Source organism: Pelecanus crispus, chromosome 12 (assembly GCF_030463565.1).
Source record: "Pelecanus crispus isolate bPelCri1 chromosome 12, bPelCri1.pri, whole genome shotgun sequence".
NCBI lineage: Eukaryota > Metazoa > Chordata > Aves > Pelecaniformes > Pelecanidae > Pelecanus > Pelecanus crispus.
This window is the reverse complement of record NC_134654.1, coordinates 13,389,684-13,412,244: the sequence shown is the minus strand read 5'-3', so window position 1 is coordinate 13,412,244 and position 22,561 is coordinate 13,389,684. Positions and strand designations below refer to the sequence as shown.

The 22,561-nt window shown below is 52.8% G+C and overlaps 1 protein-coding gene across 1 annotated transcript in view; it reads right to left on the bottom strand.

The window, feature by feature from the left end:
- Positions 1–13,058, bottom strand: part of STX1A (syntaxin 1A) — an 84,631-nt gene extending 71,573 nt beyond the window's left edge. The window contains exons 1-2 of the mRNA XM_075719671.1: positions 13,038–13,058; positions 11,681–11,780 (exon numbers count right to left, since the gene is read on the bottom strand). Of these exons, the coding sequence (XP_075575786.1) occupies positions 11,681–11,780; positions 13,038–13,058 (121 nt within the window). The remainder of the gene's footprint in view (positions 1–11,680; positions 11,781–13,037) is intronic.
- Between the last annotated feature and the right edge of the window lie 9,503 nt (positions 13,059–22,561).

Sequence of the window (22,561 nt, the reverse complement as noted above, 5' to 3'; positions counted from 1 at the left end):
GGTTGGAAGGGACCTTTAGAGGTCATCTAGCCCAACCCCCCTGCCATGAGCAGGGACAGCTTTAACCAGATCAGGTTGCTCAGAGCCCCGTCCAAACTGACCTTGAATGTTTCCAGGGATGGGGCCTCCACTATGTCTCTGGGCAACCTGTGCCAGTGCTTGACCATCCTTATTGTAAAAAATTTCTTCATTATATCCAGTGTAAATATATCCTCCTTCAGTTTAAAACCATTACTCCTTGTCCTGTCACAACAGGCCTTACTAAAAACATTGTCCCCATCCTTCCTATAGGCCCCCTTTAAGTACTGAAAGGCTGCAATAAGGTGTCCCCACAGCCTTCTCCTCTCCAGGGTGAACAACCCCAACTCCCTCAGCCTGTCCTTGTAGGACAGGTGCTCCAGCCCCCAGATAGTTTTTGTGGCCCTCTTCTGGACCTGCTCCAACAGGTCCATGTCCTTCTTGTGCTGAGGGCTCCAGAGCTGGACGCAGTACTCCAGGTGAGGTCTCACCAGAGCAGAGTAGAGGGGCACAATCACCTCCCTCGACCTGCTGCTGGCCACGCTGCTTTTGATGCAGCCCAGGATACGGTTGGCTTTCTGGGCTGCAAGCACACATTGTTGGCTCATGTCCAGCTTTTCATCCACCAGTACCCCCAAGTCCTTCTCCACAGGGCTGCTTTCAATCCCTTCATTCCCCAGACTGTACTGGTATCAGGGGTTGCCCCGTCCCAGGTGCAGGACCTGAACCTCATGAGGGTCACACAGGCCCACCTCTCCAGCTTGTCCAGGTCCCTTTGGATAACATCTCCTCACCCTTCCTGTAGGCCCCCTTTAGGTACTGGAAGGTCGCAATAAGGTCTCCTCGCAGCCTTCTCTTTTCCAGGCTGAACAACCCCAACTCTCTCAGCCTGGCCTCATAGGAGAGGTGCTCCAGCCCTCGGATCATTTTGGTGGCCCTCTTCTGGACCCGCTCCAACAGGTCCATGTCCTTCTTGTGCTGAGGGCCCCAGAGCTGGACGCAGTACTCCAGATGAAGTCTCAAACCTAGCAACATGACAAACCTAGTAGCAACATGACAAAGTAATAGAAGGGTAACCTAGTCTGAAAAGCTCAAGAAATGCTGACCAGCAGCCAGGGCCCCCCAAAAGTCCTGGAGACCTCACACCCCAGGGTACCCCAGGCCTTCAAAACCAGAGCTGGGGCAGGCGATGGGGACAGGGAAGGGAGGGACTGTGCAAAGCCCTTGCAAAACGACCAAGCTGCTGCATGGACCCAACAGGATGAAGCCAGAAGGGCAAGCAGCTATTTAAGCTACATGTATTTTTTTCTGGGATGACATTGGTATGTAAATTGATCATAAATGGACTCAGGATGGAAATGAGAAGATGGCTCCTGACCACTGGAGGTTAAGTCCTAGAGTGGCCCTTCAACAAGAATTACTGAGAGAAGAAACAAAACTCACTCAAGATGGAGCTGGAGAAATGCGTGAAACAGTGACAAAAAGCATCTCTGTGTCACACAGAGATAGGATGCAGCCACCCAAGGCAGTTCCGGAGCACAGCATGACATTGCCATAACGACCATGGGCATTGTTAATGCTGCTCTGCTCGGGATGCCCAAGCCAAGTGAAGTGTTGGAGCCGCTCTGCAGGAGCTCCTGGACATCCCCAGTGGGCAGAGGAACTCCCCGTCTCTGCACCAAGCACCCCTCCAGTTTCTCCATCTCACAACAGGTTTGCTATGCCAGGCAGTGCTGGCAGAGCCATGGGGCCATCCCCCGCCACTGCTGCACCAAGCACAGGGTGCAAAGACAGCCTGGGAACACCTTCTCCTTAGGGACCTGCCTGGAGGAGGAAGAGGAGCAGGATGCAGGGAGGCAGGATGCTGAGAGTCAGGGTGGCAGATGGCACCTCCTCCCCACCATCCCTATGGGTGCCCGTGCCCTCCCATGCACAACGCTGCTGGCACACCAAACTGCACCTTTGCCACAACACAGCTTCTTGTTTCAGCACCAGGTCACCTGCCTCAAAGACATGGCAGGAGGAGAAAGACAGGCAGCAGGAATACTGCTCCCAGCACTGGAAGCAGCAGGGGCAGTAACAGGGGCGGAAGATGGGGCTCCCCACTCCTCCTCCCCAAACAAGCAGGGCCCAGCAAAGCATGTGTTCCCTGGGTCCTGAAGCGAGCAACCAGCTCTGCTGCCATGCCATGCCCTGCCAACCCCAATGAGGCTGAAGAACCACCTCTGTTAGTGGGGACCCTGCCATCCACCAGCTGCACTGGTGTCCTCCCCATCCCCATCCCCGCTCTGGGAGGTGTGGTGATCAGCCAGATCCTGTCCAACCTCCCTGGGCCACTGACAATTTTACATCCATCAAATCCATTCCACACTTTGCCATCCAACCAGGCCAAGTGCAAGGTCCTGCACCTGGATCAGGGCAATCCCCGGTACCAGCACAGACTGGGGGATGGATGGATGGATGGATGGATGGATGGATGGATGGATGGATGGATGGATGGATGGATAGAGAGCAACCCTGCAGAGAAGGACTGGGAGATACTGGTGGGTCACAAATGGGACATCAGCCAGCAATGTGCACTTGCAGCCCAGAAAGCCAAGCATCTGCTGGGCTGCATCACAAGCAGAGTGGCCAGCAGGTCAAGAGAGGGGATGCTCCCCCTCTGCTCCGCTCTCCTGAGACCCCTGTTGGAGCACCGTGTCCAGCTCTGGGGTCCCCAGCACAAGACAGACATGGACCTGGTAAAGCAGGTCCAGAGGAGGCCACCAAAATGGTCCGAGGGCTGGAACACCTCTGCTATGGAGAGTTGGGGTTGTGCAGCCTGAGGAAGAGACAGCTCCAGGGAGACCTTACTGTGACCGCTCAATACTTGAAGGGGGCTTACAGGAAAGAGGGAGAGAGACTTTTGACCAGGGTCTGCAGTGACAGGACAAGGGTTTAAACTGAACGAGGGTGGGGTTAGGTTGGGCATAAGGAAGAAATGTTTTATGATGAGGGTGGTGAGACACTGGCACAGGTTGCCCAAGAGAAGCTGTGGATGCCCCACCCCTGGAAGTGTTCAAGGTCAGGTTGGACAGGGCTTTGAGCAACCTGATGTAGTGGAAGGTGTCCCTGCCCATGGCAGGGGGTTGGACTGGGTGATCTCTGAAGGTCTCTTCCAACCGAAACCACTCTGTGAGTCTACCCCTGCTTCAGTCTGAGGAGCTGGAGCCACCTTTGCCATGCCCCTATACTGCAACAAGGATGAACCCTGCAGCCCTTGCCTGCACTAAAAACCTCACCTGGCCAGACCTAAGTGGGGCACGACTGGGGAAGGGGGCAGGACCAATGAGGTTGCAGCTCAGGGGTGAGAGCAGCATGGTGAATGGGGGGACATGCTGCTTCACTTTCTGTTTCCAGGACATGCCTGGACACCCTTCGCCAGGTCCCTTGCTCCGCTGGGGCCACACTTGCTTCACCACAGCTCCAGCTCCTCTCACATCCATCTCCAAGGTCTGATAAAGTCTGGGCTGGCTCCGATTTCCCATCCCAGAGAAGCCAGAAGAAGCAAGCAGCACAGAGGGTGGAGGAGCAAAGAGAGGCCAGAAGTCAGGCTTTTCACCGAAACACTCATTTGTCCTCTCACATTGCTCCTCCCGAAGGAGCAGCACATGAGCCTGAGCCTGAAGTCTCCAAGGCAGCATCACTGCAAGTCCTGGTCTTCAAGGACACCTCCTCTCTGCTCTGGTCGGACCAGGCACCGGGGGGAATGTAACCCCAGAAAAAACACTGCAAGGTAGGAAACAGAGATAAGAGGGCATGGAAAGCAGTGCCCAAGGAGGGCAGCTCCAGCAAGAACTAGCTGCAGCCTCTCTTCCTCCTTGCAGCACCCGAGCAGCATCTCCTCTGAGCAAAGTGGGTTTCCAGCTGTGACATCTACCGAAAGGACCTGGTGAGCAGCAAGGTTTTATGCTTACATGAGAGCACTAAGCCTGCTCAGAGGAGTCTGGCTGGAGCCTAGGCACCAAGACAACTCCAAATTGCCTTTTTGGCACTGGCCAGTGTTGCCTCAACGCATTAGACAGAGATGAGCAGCTACGATTTGTCTCCTTGAGCACCTGGCACATCTCTCTGCCAGGAGACATCTGCTAGGAATTAAAGAGGCCACTCTCCAAATAACTCAAATCTCCTCTAGCAGACCAAGAACCTGAACAAAGTCACCCGGGACCTGTGCCCTGGTGTCCAAAGCCACCACCTTGAGTCTGCACAGCTTAAATTATGAAACAGGAGGTCAAGTGTACATGCAACTGAACCTCCCCTTCCATCCTGGTGCAGAGCCATAATGGACCTACTTCCAGGTCTGAAATATTTATCGGGTCTTCTGAAGCCTGCGGAGACAGACTGAAAGACAAGGCTGAAAGACACGGCTTCAGATTTGAAGATTTACATTCCCAGAGGAATTCATTTGGTGAACAGCATCCGTTATATAACTCAGCAATGAGTTGTGGAGCGTGGCCATGGGGAGGGATGTGACGCATGGAGAAGACAAATGGCAGAGAAGTCCTTCCCAACCACTCCAGGAAAAAAAAAAAAGCATTTCATTCCTCTCTGGTTGGCAACTTGCCACTCAAAGACACCTCCTCTGGGAAGTGGCCTGGACCAAGGACCGAGGACAAACAGCCTGCTTCAAGCACCAGGAGTGACAACAGATGCAGCAGCCCACTGGGAATGATTTTAGGAACAGGTTTACCAGGAGCTGTGAGTCAAATCAGGAGTAGCAGCAGCAATGGCTCTGACCCGAGGAGGAATACAGCCCCTCAACCACTCCAAGCCCACCCAAGCCCTGAAATGATGCTGCCCACCCCGCGGCGTGGAGCTTCTCAGCGGGGAGACCCTTCCCATCCCACCCAAATGGGCGTGAGCCTGCCAGAGCTGCAAGGCACAGGCAGGCAGGCAAGCAAGCAGGCAGGGGGACTGCCACCTTGCCAGCACAACGGCAAAGCCAGCCAGCTGCCCACCCACCAGGCGCCAAAATAAGCCCAGGCAGCGGAGGCAATGCAGATCTGAGAACAGTCTGTGCAGCCAGATGAGGGATCAGTGGAAAGGGAGGGGAGGACAAGGATGAGCCCTTCTGTGCAACACGGATCCAGCCCAGCACTTCCACCCTGCACCAGGCAGGTGGGTAAATCCAGGTGTCACACAGAGACCTGGACCTCACCTTCTTCTGCAACAGCAGAGCACATGCAGGAGAGCAACAAGGGCTTGCATCCACCTAAGCACACAGTCATTTAAGACACAGATTCCAGTAGGATTGCACCTGTGGAGTCTCTCTCATCTACCAAGAGACCCTGAAAAAGCAGCAAGCAATTCAGCCAGCAGAGACTGTACATCCATCCATCCATCCATCCCTCCCTCCCTCCACTCAGTGCTCCAACCACTGTTCATCCGTTTTCCAAATTACCAGCCCAGCTCTGTCCTGATCTTCTGAAGCCCCACTCCAAGGTCCTCCAGCTGTAGGAGCGGCTTGCCAGTGCTGTTTAAGGCGTTTGTATCTCTTGACAGAAGAGCTGCACCACACACCAAACCAAGCTGCGCCACGCACAGCACATTTGCCTCCAGACAAGAATGAGAAGTCTATGTCTTTCTTCTGATACCCTGGAGGATGACTTCCCATCACGTTTGTAGTGTAGGTTTCACATGATGCTAAAGTACTTAGAGATCACTGAGAAATAACTGAGGTGCTGTTCGAGAGGGGACAAGCAGCACCTCAAATCCCCTCAGGTTTGGCCCCTGCAAAGAGCAACATCTTGCCTTGATTGTCGTCACAGGTGTCATTCACTTGCCATGTTAAAAAGCAAACACCAGTGAGCACACACCAAGACCAGCCTTTCACCACCTATGTTTTAGTGCCCCTTGGCTCCATCCCCCTCTCATGCCTCATGCAAACCTTGCTTCTTAATTTCCAAATTAATCTCAATACATTCACTTCCCTGGATTACAACAAGCCTTTGCATTAATTACCAGATTCTCTGCAGGCAGCATGGGGAGGCGGTGGAGGTGCTGCTAGGCGCCGCGCTGGCACCTACCGTTCCCTGCTGCACTGCCTTCACCGCCATGGGGCCCTGCACTGCCTCCACCCCACCAAAGTGCAGGACTGAACTCCAGCCAAGGTTAACACGGAGGTTAATCCTGTCTTTGGTTGAACTTCTGCCATGTTTTGTGTGTCTCACTAGGGGTTGAAGGAGCAGACAGACACAGAGCAATGGTGCTCCTGGTCTGGCTGAGTTGCTGGGAAATGGAAAAGCTACAAACAGTACACCATAGAATCACAGAATCATAGAATGGTTTGGGTTGGAAGGGACCTTTAGAGGTCATCTAGCCCAACCCCCCTGCCATGAGCAGGGACAGCTTTAACCAGATCAGGTTGCTCAGAGCCCCGTCCAAACTGACCTTGAATGTTTCCAGGGATGGGGCCTCCACTATGTCTCTGGGCAACCTGTGCCAGTGCTTGACCATCCTTATTGTAAAAAATTTCTTCATTATATCCAGTGTAAATATATCCTCCTTCAGTTTAAAACCATTACTCCTTGTCCTGTCACAACAGGCCTTACTAAAAACATTGTCCCCATCCTTCCTATAGGCCCCCTTTAAGTACTGAAAGGCTGCAATAAGGTGTCCCCACAGCCTTCTCCTCTCCAGGGTGAACAACCCCAACTCCCTCAGCCTGTCCTTGTAGGACAGGTGCTCCAGCCCCCAGATAGTTTTTGTGGCCCTCTTCTGGACCTGCTCCAACAGGTCCATGTCCTTCTTGTGCTGAGGGCTCCAGAGCTGGACGCAGTACTCCAGGTGAGGTCTCACCAGAGCAGAGTAGAGGGGCACAATCACCTCCCTCGACCTGCTGCTGGCCACGCTGCTTTTGATGCAGCCCAGGATACGGTTGGCTTTCTGGGCTGCAAGCACACATTGTTGGCTCATGTCCAGCTTTTCATCCACCAGTACCCCCAAGTCCTTCTCCACAGGGCTGCTTTCAATCCCTTCATTCCCCAGACTGTACTGGTATCAGGGGTTGCCCCGTCCCAGGTGCAGGACCTGAACCTCATGAGGGTCACACAGGCCCACCTCTCCAGCTTGTCCAGGTCCCTTTGGATGACATCTCGTCCTTCTGGCAAGTCAACTGCACCACTCAGCTTGGTGGTGTCTGCAAACTTGCTGAGGGTGCACTCAGTCCCACTGTCTATGTCACTGATGAAGATATTAAACAGCACTGGTCCCGGTATGGACCCCTGAGGGACTCCACTTGTTACAGGTCTCCATGCGGACATCGAGCCGTTGACCACTACCCTCTGGATGTGACCATCCAACCAATTCCTTATCCACCGAACGGTCCACCCATCAAATCCATATCTCCCCAATTGAGAGAGAAGGATGCTGTGGGGGACTGTGTCAAAGGCTTTACAGAAGTCCAGAGAGATGATATCCACTGCTTTTCCCTTGTCCACTGATGCAATCACTCCATCATAGAAAGACACTAGGTTGGTCAGGTAGGACTTGCCCTTGGTGAAGCCATGCTGGCTGTCTTGAATCACCTCCCTGTGATTTAGCATAGCTTCTAGGAGGTTCTGTTCCATGATCTTCCCAGGCACAGAGGTGAGGCTGACAGGTCACTAGTTCCCAGGGTCCTCCTTTCTTCCCTTTTTAAAAATGGGCACAACGTTCCCCTTCTTCCAGTCACCAGGGACTTCACCTGACTGCCGTGACTTTTCAAATATCATGGAGAGTGGCTTGGCAACTACATCAGCCAATTCCCTCAGGACTTTGGGATGCATCTCATCAGGTCCCACAGACTTATGTACATTCAGGTTCCCCAGGTGCTCTTGAACCTGATCTTCCCTTACAGTGGTGGGGGTTTTACCCACCCAGTACGCACCATCTTGTGGTCCACTGACTTGGGAGGAGTGAGGAGAGAAGCTGCCGGTGAAGACTGAGGCAAAAAAGTTGTTGAGCACCTCAGCCTTCTCCTTGTCTGTTGATACTAGGTCGGCATTCTTGTTCATCGGGGGGTACGCTTTCTTTGACCTTCCTTTTCTGGTTGACATGCCTGTAGAAGCCCTTCTTGTTATTCTTTATATTCCTTGCCAAATTCAGCTCCAGCTGTGCCTTCGCCTTTCTGACCCCATCCCTGCACAACCAGGCAGCTTCCCTGTACTCTTCCCAGGATACCTTTCCCTGCTTCCACTGCCTGCGCATTTCCTTCTTGCCCTTTAGTTTGACCAGCATGTGTTGACTCAGCCATGCTGGTCTCTTCCCTTCCTTGCCTGATTTCTTACACCTGGGGACTGGGAGCTCTTGCACTCTATGGGGTGTCCTTAAAGATTTGCCAGCTCTGCTCTGTTCCCATGTTCAGTTATCACAGAATGGTTTGGGGTGGCATGGACCTTTAAGATCATTCAGTCCAACCCTGAATTATCCCAAGAGCTGACCCATGGTCCCATGAGACAGCACATGGCCTGCACTTACAAGGCCACATGAGTTTAATGCCTCTCTAGACCACCTAAGCAGATGCCTGCAGCTATGTCCAAGGTTGTCTCCTGTCCTGAGGACACCGAGTACCATTTCCAACACCCCACCCCCAGGTAGAGTGGGACAGAAGGGAGCAGCGCTCAGACAGGATGCATGTCCTGCTCCAGCGGTGCTGGCACACAGGTGCTGCCCTAGGAACATAGCTCAGCTGACACCACACCACTGGCAGCCCTGGCACACAGTAGCCTGCAGAGCTGGAGGCTGGTCTGAGACAACACCCGGTGTCCACGCAGCTGGGAGGGGTCAGTCATGGTGAAGCAGCTCCTGCTGATTTGTGGTGATGCACCTGTGAGGAGTCGGCCCACATGAATCCCATGAAGTTCAACCAGGCCAAGTGCAAGGTCCTGCACCTGGATCAGGGCAATCCCCGGTACCAGCACAGACTGGGGGATGGATGGATGGATGGATGGATGGATGGATGGATGGATGGATGGATGGAGAGCAACCCTGCAGAGAAGGACTGGGAGATACTGGTGGGTCACAAATGGGACATCAGCCAGCAATGTGCACTTGCAGCCCAGAAAGCCAAGCATCTGCTGGGCTGCATCACAAGCAGAGTGGCCAGCAGGTCAAGAGAGGGGATGCTCCCCCTCTGCTCCGCTCTCCTGAGACCCCTGTTGGAGCACCGTGTCCAGCTCTGGGGTCCCCAGCACAAGACAGACATGGACCTGGTAAAGCAGGTCCAGAGGAGGCCACCAAAATGGTCCGAGGGCTGGAACACCTCTGCTATGGAGAGTTGGGGTTGTGCAGCCTGAGGAAGAGACAGCTCCAGGGAGACCTTACTGTGACCGCTCAATACTTGAAGGGGGCTTACAGGAAAGAGGGAGAGAGACTTTTGACCAGGGTCTGCAGTGACAGGACAAGGGTTTAAACTGAACGAGGGTGGGGTTAGGTTGGGCATAAGGAAGAAATGTTTTATGATGAGGGTGGTGAGACACTGGCACAGGTTGCCCAGAGAAGCTGTGGATGCCCCACCCCTGGAAGTGTTCAAGGTCAGGTTGGACAGGGCTTTGAGCAACCTGATGTAGTGGAAGGTGTCCCTGCCCATGGCAGGGGGTTGGACTGGATCATCTTTGAAGATCCCTTCCAACCCAAACTGCTCTGTGATTCTGTGAGTCTATCTACCATTAAGCACCTGATCAGCCCCACCGCACCTCCTGGACACACCACGATATTATAAAACACTAATTTCTAAACAAGGTGTGGGCTCTTCTTTCACTGCCCAAACAGTTTTTGGCATTATAAACTGAATCTTCTATAATATCAAGGCAAGGTAACACTGTAAAAGAAAAGCAGAAGCACTGCCAACATCCTGGATGCTTCTGAAATTCATGTCGATGTCACAGTATCTTGTTCGCTGCAGATCTCAGACTTTTAAAGAGATTATTATGCTTTTAGACCACGAGTGCCCTTTGCAGCCTGAGTTCTGCCTCCGCCCTGAGTGGACAGCGTGCCAATGCATGCTGTATGAGCCCAGCAGCCAGAAGCAAAGCAATGACAGCACTTCCCTGAAAACACCCAAACAGAAACACTGCAAAATCTTACAGTGCAAAGCACAGACCAAAAGAGTCTGGAGGATGACTGAGCAACAGTCTGAGACACATGAATTCCCTTGAGAAAATCCCTCACTTCCAGGCTTGGCCAAATGAATTTTAGCTGAGGAGCAGCTGCCAGGAGCGGGGAGCCTGAGACAATTTAGGAAGGACCAGGTTCTTCCAAGCAATTAGCAGTATCTATTGATTTGGCATAGGGCTGGACACAAGAAAATGTGTTTACAGGCAACCTCCTGGGACTAAAGGAAACAATTCACAGTTGTATATGAGCAGACGTGGAATTGCACTGGGCAAATGAAGTGGATGGGAGGAGGGTGGATGGCAAGACAAAGACCTGGTCTCAGCTTTCCATCCTGCTAATCACACCTTTGTGCCAGGGCCACTGCAGCCTGGAGGACACAAGCAGCGTTCAGCTCCTCAGCAGTCACCCACTGGCCCATGAAAGCAACACCTTTGCCAATGACAAGGGCTGCTGGCAGCTCGGAGGCATTCTGCGTGGTCGCCCCTGCAGCTACCATCAGCCCTGCAACCACCAGCACCATGAGGGAGGTGGACAAAGGAAAGCCCACATGGGCTCACAGCAAGAGTGAAGGACAGGCTTGGGGCAGCAGAGACATTCAAATGATGTCCCTCAGCAGGTGAGCCCATCCAGGGTCCAGCCCCACCAATAAGCAGCTCTGCTCAGCTGTGCTCACTTCTGCTCTCCCTTGCACAGCTCAGTACCTCAGTCCCACCTGCTCCCCAATGAGGGGTTTGCAGACACCAAAGCTGGAAGGCCTCTGTCCTAAGGAAGCCCAGCTGACCCCACCTGCCCCAGGTGCTCTGCCAGTGCCAGCTCCTCTGGCTCCTCCAGGAGATGCACTGCTTGCACCTGGGGACATGGGAACTCATCACCCACAGCTCTAACTCTGCCAGATCCTGCAGACTCCCAAATGTTGCCACCTCTTTGGTGCTGTTAGTCTTAACTTCTATTCCTGGCAACAAACCTCTTCTCAGGAACACAAGACTGGAGAAGAAAACAGTGATACATCAGTAAGGTCCAGAAGGGACAGACTCTTTGGCCAGCCAGCAACAAAATGTCCTTCAGGACAGAGAGGACAGCATCACAAGTGCGCACCATGGGCTCAAAGATGGCTACACCATTTCTGGGCCAAGCAGGCAACGCTGAGCCTGTTCTGCAAGTGCTGCCTCATCCACATACCCTCCCTAGGCAGCCTGGGGCAAGACAACAGCCAGCCAGCATAAAAACAGCCATTTACTCTTTCAGCCTCGATGTTGCCCCACCCTTCAGGAATTCGCCTCTAGCAGCCTCGCTGGACTCTCACCACCTCTCAAGGTCAGAAAGCCATCAGCCGTCCCTGCATCTCCTTCCCATGCAGGTCCCAGCCCTCCCTCACCCTGGCCATCAGCCACCTCGGCAGCTTGTGGCTTTCCATCCATGGCCACCTGAAGACAAGAGGACTTCTGTCTGACTCCGTCCACCCCACAAGCAGCCTAGCCCAGTGCAGCCAGGTGCCCACAGGGATGCAAGCGGATCATGGCTCACTCACTCTCATCAGGATTGGGCGAAGCAAGAATGGCGCTGTGCTTCCTCTTCACTTCCTCCACGTTCTCAGAAATTTTGTCAATGAACCCTCGAATTTCTTCTACCTGTGGAGATGGACGAGACAGGTCTCCTGTGAGAGGCCTGAAGTTTTGGAAAGGGGAGGGATTATTCAACCCTATCCCAAAACAACCATGACACAACTGAACCACAGCAAACATCCTCCTGGATGAATATTTTACAGCTGGATCCTCAAACTGTAGGACCATTGTGAAATCAGACCTTCCACACACAGCAGCCAGCTTTGCAGTCACAGTAATGTAATACAGGCTCTAGGTCCTGTATCCTTTGCAATGCACTGAGAAACATTTGGGTTTTACTTAAATTAGCATCAGATCTACAGACTCCCAGACTCTGCACCTCTGGCATGGAGAACATTGCTGAGGTTGCACAAGCCAGGCTTGGTCCCGGCTCAGTCCCCCATGGCTCTTTGCTCCAGGGACTGAGAAGCCCAGTTTGACCCTCACCCCACAGACCAGGGAGGCCAAATTTGCCAGCAAATCCATGCTGGCATCTTCCCCGTACTCCTGTACTACAAGGAGACATGCCGACATTGCTGAGAAGGGGAACCTCTACTTGTGCCCTCTGCCTGCTGGACTGCCCCACCCTCTAGCTCTGTCTTCTCCTTCAACTCACACCACCACTCTGCTCATCTTCGTCCGTCTGCATGTCAGACTTTTTTCATTCCCCACTCCATTGCCTGTACACATACATTTTAACACCCCCTTAACACATGCCATGCTAAGGGTGTGCTAAAAATCCACATGCAGATCTTACAGCCACCCACATGCCAGAAGACAACCCTGTTTGGTAATGAGAGGCACAAAATTAGATCAATCCCATGCAGACACTGCTACTCCGCAGAGGTGCTTTCAGGAGAGGTTTGAGAGCCAGCCCACTTTAGCAGCAGGCTGGAGGCAGGCAGGCTGCAAGGCTCACCCACTCCCCCGAGCTGGTCACCTGGCCCAGCTGCCCCACTGGTTTCTGGAGGAGGAGGTGGCACAGCAAAGTATCCATAGGGCCAAGTAAGCCCACAACAGCCTCAGGTCTGCATGGAAGCCTGGTTCCTGCTAACTGACACTTTGAGCCACAGTTACCCCCGGTAATAAGTTACCCTCGGTTACCCCCCGAGGACCCCGAGCATCAGCTGAGCAGCATCAGCCAGGGCAGGACCCCCATCCCCATCTCAACCGCTGCTACTCGCCTGGGGTGGGAGCCCGTACCACAGCCCTGCAGCCTGCTCCAGTGCCAATAGAAAGATCTGAATTCACTTTAAAGCTGCAGTGGAGAAACAAACCCCTCACCTGCTCAAAGAACTCATCCATGAAGCGGTCCCGGTCCACACTGACGGTGACTTCATCATCATCGTCACTGTCCTTCGCCTGCAACAACACAGAGAAAGGCATCAACAAGTGCTTCCTGCAAAGTTTGTGGCTCCATTGCAGGAGATCCTCAGGGGCATCTCCTTCTCCTTTGCTCATTTCCTCCCAGGAGCTGGGGCAAATGCCAGCCAGAGTGTGGGAGGCCTTGGGCACTGCCACACCAGACTATGGACACCAAGAGAGCAGAGGACAACCAGCTCCAGCAATAAAAGCATGACGCAAAACACCACCACAGCCAGCTGCTGCACCGTGTGGCCTCCCATGGCAAGCACAGAACAAGACTAAGGATACCTATGCATTTACAGAGAGCTGGAGGGGGGGAACTTTATGAGCTATCCTCAGCTGTGGGTGAGCACAATGGCTCTGCAAACAGTAGTGATGGAAAACACGAGGGATGCTGCAACAGGAAAATACAAGGGGTGCTGCAGAGCACAGGAGAGGTGGGAGAGAACAGAAAATACAACAGAACTAGTAAAGCCACAGCAGGCAAATGAGGGGTTGTCCTTGTCTGCAGCAGCATGTGTGTCATTATCACCAGAGATGAAAACACCTCCCGTCCCAGCAAGGCAGGGAATGTGAGCTCACAGGGGAAAGGAAAATTACAGTCCTCTGTATAAGGAGACATTTAAAAGATTATTATCCAAAGCAGATGACAGAGGGAAATGGAAAATTAATGGGGTGGAAAAGTTTCTTCTTAGTCCATCTTCACTAGAGAGAAAAGCCCAGTGGAACAGAGAAGATTTAAGAGAAAGGACTGTCTCTGCTCATCTCATAATTGTCCCACATTTTGCAGATGGTTACACATCACCCCATGGCCCCTTCGCACTTTGCAGAGCTAGCCAATATAGGCTCCAGAGAGATGCCTCTAACCTGGAAATAAGTCCGATGAAATACTTATCCTTCCTCCTAAAATTGTCTTTCCAACCTAGGGTGACTGATTTGGGTGGAGTCACACAGAGGAGACCTCAGCTTTCAGCATTGCCACCACTCATGGCACCATTTGCTTTGGTAACCGCTTCATGAATGGCTTATCCAAAGACCTCAAGATTCGAGAGCTACCACAATTCAAGTGAAAGTCTCACCCTGACAAGGAAAAACAGGCACACTGCTTCCCTGACCCACCACTCTGTGGACACAAAGAAGAAATGTTCCCTGAAGCCAGGAGTTCAGGAGTTGTCCATTTTGGCCACAACTAGGGCCCCAAGCCAGGGCTCAGCAGGCAGGAGCTGCCTGCACAGTGAGGCTGGGGCATGGCAGGAGCCGCCAGCCTGGGAACGGGTCAGTGCATTTAGATTTTGACGGAGCTCAGCAAGGTCAACCTGAAGACAAGCACCTCTTGCTACCTCCTACACCCTCTGTACCACTACTTTTCTGTGCTCCTTTCACCTCTGCTGACTCCGGCTCCATGCCACCAAGCCTCTCCTCAGGCTGCAGCCCACCAACCAACCCAGTCCCAGCACCTGCCACAAACAGACTGGCTCATCCCTGCATCTCACAGCACACAGCCCACCACAATGCCCTGCCCAGAGGTTTACTCCACAACACATGGGCTGTGCAGGGGTTGAGGGCTGGCACTGCAGCCCAGGCTGGGAGCAGACAGCCTGTGCGGCTCTGCGTGCAGAGCAGCTCTGCCAGGGGACACGTGTCCCATGCCACCTCGCCACATGCCCAACAGGATGGCCATCCACAGGAAAGGGTCAAAGGAAAGGGGGCTGAGAACAGCCCTGCAGAGGACTGGGGGATACTGGTGGGTGACAAATGGGACATCAGCTGGCAATGTGGGCTTGCAGTCCATAAGTCCAAGCATTTCCTGGGCTACATCACCAGCAGTGTGGCCAGCAGCTCAAGGATGGGGATGCTCCCCCTCTGCTCCGCTGTCCTCAGACCACCCTGGAGCACTGCATCCAGCTCTGGGGTCCCCAGCACAAGACAATTATTTTAAACTGAACAATGGTAGGGTTAGGCTGGGTATAAGGAAGAAATATTTTACGATGAGGGTGGTGAGACACTGACACAGGTTGCCCAGAGAAGTTGTGGATGCCCCATCCCTCAAAGTGTTCAAGGTCAGGTTGGACAGGCTTTGAGCAACCTGATGTAGTGGAAGATGTCCCTGCCCCTGGCAGGGGGATTGGACTGGATCATCTTTGAAGATCCCTTCCAACCCAAACCACTCTGTGATCCTATGAAAGGCCCCTCCTCGAGCGAGCAGGATGGGAAGCACAAGCAAGTCTCTGCAGCCCTGCACAGGAAAACACACCTCCGTTACAAGTCCCCCCAAGCCTATCCAGCTTTTCTTGCCTTTACTCTGGCAGGATCTTAATTTGCAGGCATCTTGAGCCCTTTCTGAAGCCTGCAAGGAAAGCATTCCCCGTCATTAATTTGAAATGCAGGCCTGTACCATGAACACGCAGGCCAGAGTAGTGACAGCAGAGGAAGCAGCAGGTCCAGCATGCCACCTACAAAGATGCCCATCTCCTTGTCACCTTTTGCCTGTCCCTTCCACATCTGAAACGGTCCTGGCTCACTGCATGCAGGATGCCACATTGCTGCTTGGTCCCATCCCTGCTGCCCAGTGGACCCTGCTATTTGTTAGACCCAGAAATCCTGGAGGAAGCAACCCACCACCCAGGGAGAGGGTTTCTGCTAAAGCCACATGCAGTCTTGTTGGAGGCACTTCTATTTTCAAGGCAGCTTGCCCCCCAGGCACAGCAGAGCACTGATGCACAGGCAGGGCAATGATTATTTAGGGCAGGCACTGAACACAGCACTGCCCTGCTGCGTGCAGGGAGAGCGGCACAAAAGACCAGCCAGGAGCCATGCAAAGAGGAAATTACAAGGATGAAGCCTGCTGGTCAGGAAGGCACGTCACTCCAGGCTGGAGAATGGCACCATCTGTCCAACCCACATCACTGGAAATACCCTCCATGCCACGCCGCCTCCAACACATGGCATCAGGCTGAACGCCCGGCCCCACCACCCCCGACCCGACACCCCCGCACAAGGGAGGCAGCAGCAGCGTTAGCTGAGGGGTTAACCAGGACTCAAGGGGGAGAAGATACCACCGGTCAGGCACAGCTCCCTGCGATGCAGGGTGCTGAAGGATCATCTGCTCCCAGCATCTCCCTCCATCCTGGGGCGCAGTCCAGGCACGCTGCTGGCCCTCACAGGCACTCTCACCACAGGCTTGAAGTGTCTTCCCATACACTGCTGCCAAAGTAGAAACAAGACCAAAATACCTTTCCTAAGGAAACCTAAAGTGTCCACTCGTTTTGGCTTCACACATCCCAGCTGTGAGCATCCCACATTTTCAAAGCCACATGGAAAGCTACTTTCTAGGTCAAAGCTACCTGCTGGTGCTGCTCAACACAACCAGAAAACAATTCACAGCCTTCAAAAGCCCAGGCTTGCTTGCCAGTGACAGGCAAGGAGCATGCGCTTCCAATGCCATGTAAGCGCGCCATCCTCCCGGTGCTTCTCAGCTGCTGAAATGGCCATCCATCCGTCTCTGCATCCACTGGCTACACCTGATGTGTTGCAACCTCACGTAGCAAAGGCTACCCCAAGACTCCTTACAGGGAGAGAAGAAACAGAGCCACAGCAAAGCACTGCAAGTCTAAGTGCCTTAGGTGAGACTGGCTCTAAAAACAGCTTACAGCAGGTGATGAGCCCAAGTTAATTAATACAACCAGCCAGCAAGCAGCTCTGCTGCCCTGTAGCCTTGGTGGGTCGCTGGCGTTGCCCACTTTATGCTTATAGGTACTGCATGGCAGTGCTGACCACTGCCTGCATCACTGGCACGGGGAGCAGGTGCTCTGGCACCAGCATGTCCGGAGCAGAAGAGCAGGAGGGGTTTGATCAACCTCCTTTGACACCCACTCCTGCCTCGGGCACTTTCAGGCAGCACTGGGGACCTCGGGTCTCTGGGCTTTCACCCTCCACACAGGGTAGGTGAAGATAACCCTTCTTTCACAGCGTTTTTTATTTCTTCAGCCCACTGGAGGCCAAACAGCGGGCAGCGTGGCAGGCAGTATGCCAGCAGCAGGGATGACTCTGGGAGCTGCTGCCTCCCTGGTGCCTCCGCTGCTGCTGAGCACGGGGAGCGGGATGGGGAGGGCAGGTCAGCCAGAGCTCCTCCAGTGTCTTTCAGGGCCTCGCAGGGTTAAACGTGCCCCTTCACAAGGGCCAAAATCTCAAGAGGAGGCAGAGCCAAGCTGTGAGTGATACCCTCCACAGCAAAGCAGAGCACTGGATGAGAAGATGGACCAGAGCCCAGGAGCATCCCAACTCTGTGGGTTTTGCAACAAGCACACTGCACACTGAATTTATTAAATTCATTATCGAGCAGATTATGTCCCTCTGGTTCAAACCAGCCCCATTCCCTCCACAGGCACTTTCTGGAAGATGGCAGAGGAGCACAAACCAACCAAAAAGACTAGAAGCTTGCTCTCCTCTGAAAAGCGAGAGGCAGCAGGCAGGACAAGCTGCAGCAGGGTGTAATGAGGTCTTTATTATCTCAGCAGTGTCTACACACAGGCTTTAGCTCCTGCCCTCTTTCTGTTAGCATTGCAGATGAATTTGACCGTGTCCAGGTGCATCTGTGGAGCCAGTACAGGGAGCAGAGCCACGCCAGGGCAGAGGAACAATGGGCTTGGCCGCCACTGGGCATCTCTGCATTCCAGGGGACCGTGCTGACCCCCCAGCTCATCCCTCCGCCAAGCCCTGCTGGTGGCACTCACAACTACACCAACCAAACCTTTCCTAGGAAACACCCGCACACACGAACAGGCAGCAGGCAGCAAGCCCTAGTCCTGCCTCCAGCTGCCATGTGGGGCTGCAGTGTCCATCACCACGCACTGCCTCCCATCTCCACCAGAGAAAAGGCAAGCTTTACAAAAGCACAATGAAAGGGAAAAGCCACAACAGCTGCTATCCCCCCCCTTTTAGGGAATATTAAGTTAAGCAAAAAAAGGCCTCGTCCCTAAGAGATGCGGGATGCTGCTTGCCAGCTTGGCTTCCAGGCTGAATCTGGGTTTTTTTTTATTTACTTGACACCTCCACACTGATCTGCCCAGCCTGAGAAATTTCAGCCATCTGGGCTTGACTTTCTTTGCAAAATGACCACCCTTTCTGCACCAAAACCAAAGTGCCCACAGGATGCACAACACAAGGCTGCTCAGTGGGTGGATGCTCTCTGAGCAGCAGTGGGTCATAGCCAGGACCACATCCCCGCACGGAGCAGCACACGGGGGTCCAACACCAGTCACCCTGTTCCCTGTGTCCAAGTCCACGATCCTAGGGCATTGCTGTCAGCACCCAAGAGCTCCTGCAGCAGCTCGCTCCCCACGGCTCCGGCATGCAGCTGCGCATGTTGCTGAGAAGAAGGACGAGGTCAGAATAACTCAGCATCGAGCTGCACCAAGATCTCTTCTTGGCCATCTTAAAAAGCCTGCAGGACATGTATTAAAGCGTACGGATGCCCAGATCCCTGGAAACATCCCAGCCCAGCTCTGCGATGCTCAGTAGCAGAAGAGCAGCTCACTGTGGCTCTGCTGCTGAAGCTTCACATGAACAAGGTCCAAAGCACCCACAGGTCTCCTACCCACCAAACTACCACCACCCTCATCCTGGGAGGCAGCGTTGACACTTCACACCTTAGGGTTTGCTTTAGCGTTTTGCAGCAGCCAAACCAAGTCTTTCCCCAGGAGTCCAGAGGCAGAAGTCCTGCTCCGGAGGGTTTTCAGGGAGGTGGTGCCAAGGCTGAGGATGAGGACAGCTGGAGGGTCTGCTCCTGGGAGAGAGCCCTGGAGAGCTGAACCACCTGAGACCATGGCTTAAATTACCTACAGCCTCAGTCTTAGCATTTTTTGCAATCTATATATATATAGTACAGCGATGCAGCATAATAAACTGGGTATTTTATAGCCTCAACTCATCTATGTCAAATTCCAATATTTACCAAAACCAGCCCATACTTCCCACTAACAACTTTTTGATGAATAAGTTCAAGGCATAAATGACTTTAACATTCAGCAACATCTGCATAAGTCAGTAGGCATTTCCAACTTCCAACACTAGCAGTGCAAGGGAGAGCAAGATTTCCAAGAGTTTTGTTCTTAGGTGCCGGCTTTTATTGCTGCAGAATTACATTACCGGCCTTTGGCACGAAGCCCAACCCTTTTGTTAGAGCCATGGTCAACTCTTAAGATCAGTTTTAGAAGCAGGCATGTAAAATTCCACTTAACTATTAAGTACAAATGTCAGAGGTCACAGAGGTGCCACCAGTCCTGCAGAGGGCAAGGAGCTGAGCTCACTGACCTCCTCCTGTAGCTCCAGAACATGGACAGCACTATGATCTACTGGAAAGGCACTGATACTTTACAGTCAATACTTTACAAATTTGCAATAATGGCTAAAGAATAATTTGGGTGAAAACCAGCAGACTTAATTCATCTAAAATTAATTTCTTAACATCCTTCTGACGGTGGCACCATCCTTGTTACGGCTTCTGTGCAGACTAGAGCTTCACACGGACAGTAGAAGCACCTGCAGCCACAGCACTCATCTCTCCTCTCCACTCCGTCGTGTGTTTGCCAGGGTCAGCACTTGGAGAGGTTTCTGCCAGGATCACCACCATGCTTTGGTGTCTACCAAGTGCTCTACAACTGACACCAAGCCCTGGTGATGCCCACCAGTGACTGTGAGGTCTGTACCGGGAAGCTGCCAGCAAAAAGAGAAAGAAAGCCTCAGGCAAAGGAGGAGATGCAGGCAGCACCACAGCTCCTATGGCCTGTGTCACTAGGAGAGGATCAACACATGAAAATCAAGGCAGTCCGTAAAATGGTTTTTATTTTGAAGGTTTAATAAGGTTAACCTTCAAATCAGACTGCACTGCCTAGAAACAGACATTCATGAAACATGTTGGTTTGGAAGGGACCTTCAAAGATCCTCCATCCCCCCCATCTGAGCAACCTGGTCTAGTGGAAGATGTCCCTGCCCACGGCAATGGGGTTGGACTAGATGATCTTTGAAGGTCCTTTCCAATGCAAACCATTCAACAATTCAATGACTGTGGTCCTGCAACAGCTGTCCAATGGCAGCAGGGACAAGCAACTTCTCTACAACAGGTCTCGACAAGGCTGTGAAATGAGGTTGTGTTGTGTGCAACAACAAGGTCTCAAACGCAGCCACACACACCCAGCACTGGCCTCAACCTCAAAGGGACCTGGACAACCTCTCCCCACAGGCAACACCAACACCCTTGGAGACTGAGGGGAAGCTTTTCCTTAGCCTGATCTCTCCGTGGCTGCTGCAGGGAAGGACTTCCCATTCTCCTCTGGATGGCCCCAAGGACTGTTTTTAGCTAGCAGTCAGAAGATGTCCTGGGCTCCACTCCCTCCTTCCAAGGTCCTGCAAAAAGTGATGTAGGAAGAGACCCTCCTGACAGAGGAGAGTGGCTGTACAGGGGTATCTCCTGCACCTCCACTGGAAATACTCAGAGTATCACACTGAAGAAGGTTGAAAGTTGCTTCAGGATATCTCTCATGTGGGACCTGAGCACTTAGAATCCATTTGTATTCAAGGCAGGTTAAATAAAAGCAAATAAAACATCTATTTACAAAACTCGAACTAGACAATATGGGTACACAACTCAAGAAAAGGTGAGCACCAAAATTAAAGTGGATTCACGGTGGATTTCTTATCGCAACCCCCATTCAAGGATGCCTGGTTAAGCCAGTCACCTGGAACTGCTTACACGGGGTCAGCATCAGTCCTGCAGATTTGAGGTCTTGAAGAAGCTGGCATGTAATGGAGAAGTGCAGCAGAGAAGGGCCATGACTATGGCCTTCTGCAGGAATGGTAGCGGGGTGCCTCCGGGTTCACACCATCACCTCCCAAATATCACCGCATCCTGTGCCAGCATCACATAAAAAGACATATGGGCTACATCACCAGCAGCATAGCCAGCAGGTCGAGGGAGGAAATGCTCCCCCTCTGCTCCGCTCTCCTGAGACCCCCCTGGACCATTGCGTCCAGCTCTGCGGTCCCCAGCACAAGACAGACATGGACCTGGTAAAGCAGGTCCAGAGGAGGCCACCAAAATGGTCTGAGGGCTGGAACACCTCTGCTATGGAGAAAGGTTGAGAAAGTTGGGGTTGTGCAGCCTGGAGAAGAGATGGCTCCAGGGAGACCTTACTGCGGCCGCTCAATACTTGAAGGGGGCTTATAGGAAAGAGGGAGAGAGACTTTTGACCAGGGTCTGCAGTGACAGGACAAGGGGTCTGAACAAGGGTCAGGTTAGGCTGGTCATAAGGAAGAAATATTATTACAGTAAGGGTAGTGAGACACTGGCACAGGTTGCCCAGAGAAGCTGTGGATGCCCCATCCCTGGAAGTTTTCAAGGTCAGGTTGGATGGGGCTTTGAGCAACTTGATCCAGTGGAAGTTGTCCCTGCCCACAGCAGGGGGGTTGGACTGGATGGTCTTTGAAGATCCCTTCCAGCCCAAACCATTCTGTGAGCCCATGACACACCACATGCTGCAGCCTGTCCTCTGCTCGCAGTCATCAGTCTGCTCCCCTGTTCGGGGGGCAAGGCATTCACACATTTCATACAGCAGACCTGCCACTGGCCACCAAAGACAGAGACACAGGCGGCCTGCCCTCTCCCCCTGCCTTCCAGATCGGCAAAACTTTCTACTCCTTGTGCTTCCAGAGTTGCCTCGTTTTATTTTTTTTTAAGTAAAGACGGTCCCATTGGCTTTATGCCTGGTCTGTTCCTGACACAGCATTGCTCTGTTTCTGTTTCTCACACTGACCTTCTCTGCTTGGCTTCCTCTCCCCATGCATCTCCTCTAAGGATAATCCTGCAGATGCTGCAGTCCAAGGACATTCAGCCGTCCCCTGCCTGAGGGTTTGCTCAGGTCACCCTCCAGCTGCCCAGAGCCAGGACATTACTGCACACTCTGTCTTCCCAGGTCTTCCACTTGGGCTCACTCTTCTCCTTTTTGCTAATATACGTAATTTTCTGGAAGTAGCAATTTATCACAGTACTTAGCTTAATGAGCCTTACTGTACATGTTCTGCCTGTAGTGATAATTTTGCATATTTCCTGAGAAATCTTAACAGAGAGATACATAGCAAAACAAACATTTGTATAGCTTCCGAGCAGCTCACACAAAGACACTTGCAATTAAAACAATGGGAACTAGTCTAAACCCCTTTGGCTCAAACCCTCCAGCACACAGTGAACGTACATGGCTTGCAAATGCACCATCTCATCACTCTTCGGCATCCACAGTATGGCACTGGATTTCAGGAGGCAAAGAGCATTTCTGCATTCAGGCTGACTTTGGTGGGACCACCAAGCCCCCATCACACCAGACCTTGAGCTCCCCAGCAGACACCAAGGGACCCCAGGGCTCAGCATCCCCCTCCAAGGCCAGTGCTGT